This window comes from Octopus bimaculoides, chromosome 7, assembly GCF_001194135.2.
Source record: "Octopus bimaculoides isolate UCB-OBI-ISO-001 chromosome 7, ASM119413v2, whole genome shotgun sequence".
NCBI lineage: Eukaryota > Metazoa > Mollusca > Cephalopoda > Octopoda > Octopodidae > Octopus > Octopus bimaculoides.
Genome location: NC_068987.1, coordinates 18,187,704 through 18,199,162, shown reverse-complemented (window position 1 = coordinate 18,199,162; position 11,459 = coordinate 18,187,704). Strand labels below are relative to the sequence as shown.

At 40.9% G+C, this 11,459-nt stretch overlaps 1 protein-coding gene across 1 annotated transcript in view; it reads left to right on the top strand.

The window, feature by feature from the left end:
- Window positions 1–11,459, top strand: part of LOC106873886 (transcription initiation factor TFIID subunit 2) — a 46,088-nt gene that overhangs the window by 31,388 nt on the left and 3,241 nt on the right. The window contains 9 exon segments of the mRNA XM_052969130.1: window positions 492–577; window positions 1,538–1,654; window positions 2,090–2,229; window positions 3,234–3,303; window positions 3,982–4,086; window positions 6,406–6,505; window positions 7,523–8,005; window positions 9,585–10,160; window positions 10,517–10,713. Coding sequence (XP_052825090.1) covers window positions 492–577; window positions 1,538–1,654; window positions 2,090–2,229; window positions 3,234–3,303; window positions 3,982–4,086; window positions 6,406–6,505; window positions 7,523–8,005; window positions 9,585–10,160; window positions 10,517–10,713 — 1,874 coding nt within the window.

The window sequence follows — 11,459 nt, the reverse complement described above, 5'->3', positions numbered from 1 at the left end:
ATGGATCGCATAAATTGTAATTCTTCGAAACATATGTCGGAATAAAGTATGCAGTAATAACGTGCGTTTACTCCATTCCTTAAATTTTTATATATATATGTATGTATGTGTGTGTGTATATGTTTGTGTGACTGTGTTTGTCCCTCCCCAACATCGCTTGACAACCGATGCTGGTGTGTTTACGTCCCCGTAACTTAGCGGTTCGGCAAAAGAGACCGATAGAATAAGTACTAGGCTTACAAAGAATAAGTCCTGGGGTCGATTTGCTCGGCTAAAGGCGGTGCTCCAGCATGGCCACAGTCAAATGACTGAAACAAGTAAAAGAGTATGATGATGTTGGTTGCTGTATAATTGCTTGTACAACTGGTGACTGATGTAAACATGCTTGTAAGAGTGTTTGTTGTCATTCTTAAATATCTTATGTTTTTCTGTATTTTGTAAATCCTGTGAGCTGCAACTATCTAAAAACTATATATGTTTCATATCTGCAGTATTCTGACAACTACTACCGTGCTGCGTTAATTGATGCACTTGCTGCTACTGTAACACCAGCTGTTGCTGCTGTCAGTCTTCTCAAGTAAGTCCTTGTGCCCTAGCCCCTACTGCTATAGTACATGTGTCTATCTGTTTGTTTCCCCATTACTTTGCTGATATGTAAGGATAACCTTCACTCATCTTATAATAGCCACTTAATCCTTTAGCATTTAAACTGGCCATAACCAACCCAAATATCCTGCTGTAGAAAATCGCCACCGTGATTGTACAGATGTATATATATTTGTGCATGTGTGTATACACACACACACACATACATATATACATATATGCGTACCTTTCCTCCATTGGACACTAAACTCCGCTTGTGAAGACCTGTTGAAGCAAGTGTAATTGAAATCGAAATCGAACTAAATTCGACGACTGGCCCCCATGTCAACATCTCCTCCATTGGACACTAAACTCTGCTTGCGAAGACCTGTTGGCGCAAGCGAAAGCGAAATCGTGATGGCGCCACCGTTTGAGTGTGATCGTTACCAGCGTCACCTTCCTGGCACTTGTGCCGCAGCTTCGCGTTCCTGGCACGTGAAGAGTCATTCGAGCGAGATCATTGCCAGTGCCGCTGGACTGGCTCCTGTGCAGGTGGCACGTTAAATACACCATTTTGAGCGTGGCTGTTGCCAGTACTGCCTGACCGGCCTTCGTGCTGGTGGCACGTAAAAACACCCACTACACTCTCGGAGTGGTTGGCGTTAGGAAGGGCATCCAGCTGTAGAAACTCTACCAGATCAGATTGGAGCCTGGTGTAGCCATCTGGTTCACCATTCCTCAGTCAAATCGTCCAACCCATGCTAGCATGGAGAAGCGGACGCTAAACAATGATGATGATGAGAGTGGGAGAGTCTGTCTTGTGATCAAAGAGTTGTGATTTTCATTTTGAATTTGATTTCCAAACATGTGATTTAATTTCATTGATTAATTTTCTAAGCAATTAACTAAACTGAATTTTCTTATTTGTTTTGTCTTGATGCTTCTTCCCCAGCACTGGAATTACTCTAGACAGTCTGTCAGCTGACATAAAGCTAATACTTGAAGAAATCACACGTTACATGAATCTTGAAAAACTGCTGCCTTGTTATCGACACACAGTTGCAGTCAGGTCAGCTATTCGTTAAACAAACTTACTTATTTCCTATCTTATCTTAACCCTCAGATTTCTTCTCCTTCTCCTCTTCTTCATCTTCTCCTCTTCTTCATCTTCTCCTCTCCTTTTCATCTTCTCCTCTTCTTCATCTTCTCCTCTCTTCTTCACCTTCTCCTTCTCCTCCTCTTCATCTTCTCCTCTTCTTCACCTTCTCCTTCTCCTCCTCTTCATCTTCCCCTCATAATGTTTTTTTGTTTTTCTCTCAACCTCACTCTTCCTCCTTGTTTTCCTCCTTTGATGTCTCCCTTCACACTTTCCTCTTTTTATTTCCATGTTAGTGTTAGGTAAGGAAACATTCTACATAATAGTAATCTTAGTTACTATGGTAGCAATTTTATTGATGTCATGCATCTGGTTTTGATATTTTCCTCATCTTGTTTTGTGTCGCAGCTGTATTCGTGCAATTCGTGTGTTGCAAAAAAACGGTCACCTCCCCAGTGATCCACAGATATTTGAGAGTTATTCAAAATATGGCATTTACAGAGACACACGACTGGCAGCTTTTGAAGCTTTGGTCGACTATATTAGTGGTGAGTATCATATTGGATTTTTCATTCTTTTATTCTAGATGAATTTGGTAAGTTCACTTGTCAAAAGGAGTGAAAAGTGTAATGTTTTTAGTCCTTGCCCTTCATCTAAGAGTGAGGAAGAGTGGATTTGGTTGATGGAAACTGAAAGAAGCCCATTGTACATATACCCACTACACTCTCGGAGTGGTTGGCGTTAGGAAGGGCATCCAGCTGTAGAAACTCTGCCAAATCAGATTGGAGCCTGGTGTCGCCTCCTGGTTCACCAGTCCTCAGTCAAATCGTCCAACCCATGCTAGCATGGAAAGCGGACGTTAAACGACGATACGATATGTGTGTGTGTGTGTGTGTGTGTGAATTTTGAATAGTTACCACATTAGTTAGAACAAGAGGTAGCAGCTTCATAACTAATGAAGTGTTTGATCTGTTTCAGTTTCCGATTGAGCTTGTTTCATTTTTATGCTGCTGAGAAAAAATATGAAAGAATAAATTAAAATATACATCATAAAATTTTACCTTCCTTTAAATTTTGTAGTTTTGTTCTAATAAGAATAATTAAGCTTTTAGTAGTATATTTTTTACAAATGTTAAATCATTAGGTAGGGGTCTCTAAAAGGGGTCTCAGGGAGTAGCGTTCCTGCCTTCCTGAGCTAGTTTTCCACGACATTTCTTAAAAATCATGATAGAAGCCTTCGTCTCAGGATCACTCATGTCTAAAAACTGAGGTTGGGAGTAAGTAAGGGCATGCTCCCCATAGAAAAAACATCTCCAAAAAAGCCTCATGATAGCAAAGGAGAATGGGCACCAGCCAGCCAGCCCAAAGGTTGGGGTGGGCTGCACCTGCCTACCTCGGTTTCTATGGCATTGAGGTAGATCTGGCCACCCCTGTTAATGGGGACAAAACCTGGATTTAAAAGACTGAATGATGATGAGGATGAAGTTGATATTTTAGAATTTTTTAAATGTTTGAAATTTTAAAGAAACTATCAATATTTCTTCTGTTGCAGCTGATGTCAATGCTGATAAACTAAACTGGTTGATCAACTTAATGCAAACTGATCCTGATATATATGTCAGGTAAAGATCTGTATTCATATTTTAAATTTATTTAAATTTACTTGAATATTTCTGACCTTCATTGGTTGTTGTTAAGATGTAGGTTAGCCTTGATTTAACAGATCTATGATTAGAGGTACTCCAGGTTTGACCATGCTGTCTTTTAGGGATATGTAAGCAGGACTTCATTATCTAATGTGCCCTTTACATAACCAAGATGGTAAGATAGGTGCCAGTGCAGTGGTGTGGTTAAAAAAATTCATTTCCCAACTATGCAATTTCAGGTTCAATCCCACTGTATGACACTTTGGAAGGGTGTCTTTTATAGTTTTGGACTGACTAAAACCTCATGAGTAGATTTGGTTAGTGGAAACTGAAAGAAGCCCATTGTGTGTGTGTGTGTGTGTGTGTGTGTGTGTGTGTGTGTGTCAGCTGTGGAAGGTGACATGTCTGTCATTTGTTTGTTTTCTACACCACCTGTCTTCGTCTTTTGTTTCTTTGTGAATTCTCCCTATGTGTGTATATATATATATATATATATACTCACACATATATCAACAATTGTGGGGAAAATTTTCCACTGTGTCCTTCCTTTTATATGATTTGCTGGGGTGATGTGCCTGCTATTTCTGTCTGGTTGAGCAATCATGAAGAAACTCTTATCATTGACTCAGATACATTTTACTGTTTTTATTGCAGGCACAAAATAATGGAAATGCTTGTTAAAAAGCCACCATTTCTTAAAGGAGACTCAAGTCCATTGAATACGGAAGAACTCGTAGATAGTTTATGGAAACTGATGACGTAAGATATTAATAATTTTTTAAAACTTTCTATTTTAAATTCTACTTTCTAACGTCGTCTCCTTCATTGGACACGAAACTTGGCTTGTGAAGACCTGTTGGGGCAAGCGAAAGCAAAATCGTGATGGCACCTGTACCCAGCGTTGCCTTCCTGGCACTTGTACCGGTGGCACGTGTAAAGACATTCGAGTGAGATTGTTGCCAGTGCCGCTGGACTGGCTCCTGTGCAGGTGACACGTAAAATACACCATTTTGAGCGTGGCCGTTGCCAGTACGCCTGACTGGCCTTTGTGCTGGTGGCACGTAAAAGCACCCACTACACTCTCGGAGTGGTTGGCGTTAGGAAGGGCATCCAGCTGTAGAAACTCTGTCAAATCAGATTGGAGCCTGGTGTAGCCATCTGGTTCACCAGTCCTCAGTCAAATCGTCCAACCCATGCTAGGATGGAAAGTGGATGTTAAACGATGATGATGATGATGATGAATTGTCATTGTCAAAATAACTAACTTGGCATGAGTGTATGTTTAAGAAGTTTGTTTCTCAACTAAGTGGTTTCAGGTTCAATCCTATTTCATGCAGTGAAAGCATGTGGCTTACTGGTTGGTGTGTTCAACTCACAATTGTAAGGTAATGCATTTGATTCCTGGTAGCACATTGTGTCCTTGAGCAAGACACTTTATTTCACGTTGCTCCAGTGCACTCAACTGGCAAGAATGAGTTGTACCTATATTTCACTTGACCAGCTTTGTTGCATTCTGTGTCAAGCTAAATCTCCCTGAGAACTATGTTAGGGGTTAGTGTATCTGCATGTTTATTTCACAAGCAGGCTGTTCTGTTGATTGGATCAACTGGAACCCTTGTTGTCTTAACCAATGGAGTGCCAGTTTATTTCATGGAACTTTGGGCAAGTGTCCTCTGCTGTTGCCCTCAGCTGACCAATGCCTTGTGAGTGAATTTGATAGATGGAAACCGCATAGAAGCTTATCATATGTGTGTGTGTGTGTGTGTATTCCTTTCACCCACCAGCCCTTGTCAGCCGATGCTGGTTTGTTTATGTCCCTGTAACTTAACCTTTCAATAAAAAAGACTGATAGTAATAAGCACCACACTTAAAAAGAATAAAAACTGGTGTTGATTTGCCTCACTAAGTCCATGGTTTTCAACCAGGGTCCATATGCTCCTTGGTGGGTGGGGGCCACATAACATTTTGTTCTTGAAATTTATCTGCAATAAATTGGTTATACTTCTACAATACACAAAATGTTTTAACAATTTTTTTAATATAATTCCTAATAGTATTTAATTATATAAATATAATGGGAATTTTTAAAAGACATTAAATGGCTTTGGTGGGGAACCAGTAGAGTATAATAGAAATCATAGGGGTCCATAGGCAAAACATGATTGTAAACCACCAGACTAAACTTACAAGAGTGTTCCAGCATGGTCGCAGTCCAATGATAGAAACAAGTAAAAGAGTGAAATAGCTAACATGTTCTGTATTAAGCTGGTGCTTGATAAGGTAACTGTTACTTTTTAGAATGACATTGTAGGGTTGGTGTGAGAAGCCAGATCTGGCCCGTTTCAACATAAAACAGGCAGAATGTTTTGGCCAGATATGGCAGTTTAAATGCTAAAGGGTTAAGCAGATTATAACCTTGTGTTTAACCCTTGGCCTGTCCAAAGAATTTTCATGAGTTTGCCCAAAACGTCCATACTGGTTTTACCAACTCTTAGTTAGCCTTTTTTTGATACGTTCTGAGTAATTATACAGCTTCCCTTTCATAAGTCTCAAGTTACTTTGGTGGTTAAAAAAAATTGGGAATGTGTATCATATATTATTCATGGGCCCCAGAGAAATATGTCCTGTGTCATCATCATCATCATCATTGTTTAACGTCCGCTTTCCATGCTAGCATGGGTTGGACGATTTGACTGAGGACTGGTGAAACCGGATGGCAACACCAGGCTCCAATCTGATTTGGCAGAGTTTCTACAGCTGGATGCCCTTCCTAACGCCAACCACTCAGAGAGCGTAGTGGGTGCTTTTACATGTCACCCGCACGAAGGCCAGTCAGGCGGTACTGGCAACGGCCACGCTCAAAATGGTGTATTTTATGTGCCACCCGCACAAGAGCCAGTCCAAGGGCATTGGCGTCACATGTAATACACAGGACAGTCAAAGGGTTAAAGAAGAATTAGTAAACTTTAGAAGGTAATTCACCTTTGTTTATGATATTGTCATTTTCACAATTTGATCAATGAAATCCTCTTTGTTACTTTTGAATGACTGCTTGTGTTTTTACCAAATTCTCTACAGGACTGGCACTCCACATGACAGTCGTCTCCGATGCGGTATCGCTGATCTCTATTACTGTCTCTACGGTCGCGCTCGCCCTGCTAAATTGCCCACCCCTGAGGTAAGTATAAATCTGTGTCTCTGCAATACATAGATGCATACAGACAGGCATACATATGTGTGTGTATAAGCATAAATGCACACACACAGACACATACCTGATCTAGGAATTGAACCCATGACCTTATGATTGTGAGCCCAACACTGAGACCACTGAGCCACCTGCTTTCACACATGAATGTCTATTATTCTGTGACTAAAGGTATTGATAGTTAAGAATGGAATACAGGAGTAAATAACAATTGTGTGGGTGGGTGTTGGGTTTAGAAAATAGCAAGTAGAAATATTTCAGAATATATTTAACATTTATTAATTATTTATTTAACAGTTATTAATTATTTATTTAACATTTATTAATTATTTATTTAACATTTATTTATTTATTTGCAACAAGTTGTAAAATCTTAATAAGAGATTAGTGTAGTAACTATACTAACAAGTAAAATTAAATCACTACAGCTATTATAATGGCTGATATAGCTGCTCAATGTGTCTACTGTTTTAACCCCAGGCAGATCTTCTGTCAGCTGGTTATAGGTGCAGCCTGCACCTGTATATATTGCAAGCAGGGGAGTGAACCCCTTCTGCCCTCCAGTAGATGATGGAATCGTGAGACTGACTCAGTTTTGAGCTAGTTTGCTCATCCTCAGTTGCAAACACCTGGCCACTTAAGAGATTAACTTTATTTATTTACCACTCATTAATTATTTATTTACCATTTATTAATTATTTATTTACCATTGTTAGCATGTCAGACAAAATACTTAGAAGTGTTGCTTCTGGCTCCTTATGTTCTGAGTTCAAATTTTACAAAGGTCGACTTTGCCTTTCATCCTTTCGGGGTCAGTAAAATAAACCACCGGTCAGATACTGGGGTCAGTGTAATCAGCAGACCTCCTCTCCTCTAAGTTTCTGGCCTTGTGCCACACTTACAAAGAACTATTTATTTATTTACTTATTCTGTTTTTGTTTTTTTTTGCTTTTTCTGTTCTTTTCTATTTTTTAATTTCTTTCTTAGAGCAAAGATAAGAAACCTGTACTGCCTGGCATAGAGGCACCAGTCCCGCAACAACCACCAACAGCAGCAGCACCACCACCACCACCACCACCAACAGCAGCAGCAGCAGTAGCGGCTGTGGCAGCAGCACCCCTACCAGTATCATTGTTATCTTCATCATCGTTGCTGCCAATGTCATTACCATCATCCCTGGGACCCAGCGCCCCTCCGCCAGTTCTTAGTGCAGGAACAGCTAATACCATAGCCACCACAACCATCACCACCACCACCACCACCACCACCACCGCCATCACCGCCGCCACCACCACCACCACCACCACAACTACCACCACAGATACTAGTGTTACTGCTCTACCACCTGTAACGGTAGTACACCCACCTCTTCAAGGCCCACCAACTACTGATGATGTGAAACCATCCATTCCGCAATCTCCTTCAACAGGCTTTGACATGTCTCAGCCAAACATGGAACTCAATCCGATTGTAAGTGGAACACTGTTTATATGTCTTTGTCCCTCTCATGAGTTATTGATAGAATATCGTCTACTTTGAAGTCTGTTAATCTTTGCTCTTTGCAGTTCTTCTTTTGCAGTGTTTTTTTTTTCTCAGCTTTTTTTTTTTTATTTATGATAGTCATTGTTGTTCTTTTTTATCGTTTACTTGTTTCAGTCATTAGACTGTAGCCACACAGTCACGCCTGTGATTATGTTATGTTATGTAATATTGTGTAACTTTGGTATGGTTATTTTAGGATGCTTTCATCAGATTGTTGGTCAATTTACAGAATGGGCTGATGATGTGTGGCCCCTTGGGCAAGTGCCACATACCACTAGCCCAATGTAGCCTACCAAAGCCCTGTGAGTGGATTTGATAGACAAAAACTGATGTGTGTGTGTTTGGGCATGCCCTTGCCTAGACATCATGTGATGTTAAAATGATGCTGCTGATGATGCTGATAATGATGATGTTGATGATGGTTTCTGAAAAATGATCATCCATTAGGTCATCAAGTGCGAAAGTGAATAGAACATATATTTACTCCATCCATCAATCGTTAATTAATATTAATTATTGCTTTAGGGCATGCCTTTCATCCTTTCGGGTTTGATAAAATAAGTACCAGTTGAACACAGGGGTTGGTGTAATCATCATACCTCCTTCTCTGAAATTGCTGGCCTTGTGCCAAAATTTGAAATCAATATTAATAATTACCCTAAGGTGGTAAGCTGGCAGAATTGCTAGCCTGTCAGGCTAGGCAAAATGCTTAGCGATATTTCATCTCTCTTTATGTTCTGAGTTCAAATTCCACTGAGGTCAGCTTTGCCTTTCACCCTTTTTTTGAAGGGAGGGGGGGTCAATAAAATAAGCACCAATTGAACACTGGGATTGATGTAATTGACTTACCCCCACCCATGAAATTGCTAACCTTGTACCAACTTACTGGCATTTCGTCCCTTTTTATGTTCTGAGAACATCAAGAGATCTTTCTGCCTTGATCCTTGGCAATGAATTATAGTTGTCCCTGTAGAGCACTGCCCTAGGACTAATAACAGATGAACTGTAGACAGGAACTTAAGAGAGCTATAAGCGGAAACCTGAAACTATTGGCTGGAATTTCACTGCAGGCTAGCTGGTGAGCAGGTCTGCAGAAGAGAGGGCTTCTGGTTAGGCGGGAGACAGGGCTGGGACTTGAGACAGCTGATAGTATTTGTCCTCACAATGTGTAACCGAATGAAGCAAAATAAATAATACATTATTACAGTTTTGTCTCTGGTTATTTTTGTGTATAGCTTAATCAAGCTATTTCCCCATGTAAAGCCACCTGCCAGTGTTTCAGTTGCTGTGATCTTCTTGTTGGAATAAGTACCAGATATACACTGAGGTTGATGTAGTTCAAATTCTGTTGAGATTGATTTTGCCTTTCATCGTTTTTGGGGTCGGTGCAATATGTACCACTTGGATACTGAGGTCAATGTAATCAACTTACTCCCTCTCCCAAAATTATTGGCCTGGTGTTAAAATTTGAAACTGATATTGATAATTACACTTTATTTCTTTTTAGAAAAAGGAACTCCTTGAACCGGTTGTAATAAAGACAGAAGCAGAAATATTACCAGTGCAGACACTACCACCTCCGACTCCACTACCACTGCCACCACCAACACCACCGACACCTACACCAACACTAGCACCAACACCAGCACCAGCACCAATAACTACTGCAATACCAACAACAACAACAACCCCAATGACAGGAGTTGTCATCGGAGAGGAGAAGAAAGACACGTTCGAAACTAAAGCACCTCTGACAACGACATCTGTTGCAGCAGCAGCAGCTGCAGCGGTCTCCGCTGCGGTTGCCGCTGCAGCAGCTGAAGCAGCCGCTGCTGCTGCTGCCAACGCTGGCAGCACATCCGCTGCATCAACAACTCTGGGAACCCCTTCAAAATCTGGCGTTGTTGCCCCGCCGCTTCAGTCCCCCGTTCAGCCTGGAGCAATGGAACAGGCTCGGGGTATTAAAAGGAAAGAAGAATCGAGTCTGTGTCTGGATCCCAAGTTCGGTTATGGACCGTTACTCGACCCCCTGCTGCCTGATCATATGCAGACGGATGACTCCAAGTTCAAATTGAAGATTAAGGTAAGTTCTTGTACATATTGCATGTGTGTGTGTGTGTGTGTGTATACATGTCTGATGTGTGTGTGTGTATACATGTCTGTGTGTGTGTGTGTGTGTATACATTTCTCTCTCTGTGTGTGTGTGTATACATGTCTGTGTGTGTGTGTGTTTGTGTGCATATGCATGCATGTATGTACATGTGTCTGTATGTCTCTGCATGTGTGTGTCTGTGTATGTTTGCACATGTGCATGCGTGTCTGTGCATATGTGTGTGTGCTTGTGTGTATGTGTGTGTGTGTCTGTCTGTCAGTCAGTGTATCTGTGTCTCCCATGGATAACAAAGAATTAATGAATTCTACACATTCCATTTTATTCAGCAAAAGAAACTAGAAGAAGAAGAAGATTTCATTGCCCCTCGTCCACAGATGTCCTCAATGCCTCTGGAGCGTTCTAGTTTAGAGCTGCCCCTCTCATACGCTGACATCCCCAGCAACCTCAGTGAAGATTCTAGCTCTCCCTCATCATCAACCCATACACTTCCAGGTAAGATCGTTTTTATGACAAAGTATAAAAGGTAAAGACTCCTTTCGGTCATCAATCACCATGGGATTGCACCTCCACTCCCACCTGCCCCCCCCTGTCCAGCAGCAGCGGCATATAGTGTCCACTTTTCCATGCTTGCATGGGTCAGGTGGAATTTTGTTGTTGCAGAATTTCTTTGGTTGGATACCCCATCCTGTTGACAACCTTCAGGTGATATTTCCCTATGGCCAGGTGTGTTTTTCATATATGACTGGAAATGAAAAAAACATTTGTATGATGATGATGATGATCATGTACATTCATAATGTGATGTCAAGAGAAGAGTACACATGAGCACACATACACACACACACACACACACACACACACATCTCTCTCTCTCTCTCACTCTATTTATATACATGATTATTTATTAATTCATAGTTATATATATAGTTATATATATATACTGTTGTGTCTGGGGAGAGTCATTTTCTTATTGTGCCTTAAAATTTAAAACACTCACCGGTAAAATTTCCACTTATTATTTTTATTTTCCTAAAATTTTCGTTGCGTCTTGCAACCTTTTCAATAGTCTTGACTCTGTCTGGACAGAGTGTGTGTGTGTATATATATGTGTGTGTGTGTATATATATGTGTGTGTGTGTGTATATATATGTGTGTGTGTGTGTGTGACACGTAAAAGCACCCACTACACTCTCTGAGTGGTTGGCGTTAGGAAGGGCATCCAGCTGTAGAAACTCTGCCAAATTAGATTGGAGCCTAGTGTAGCCATCC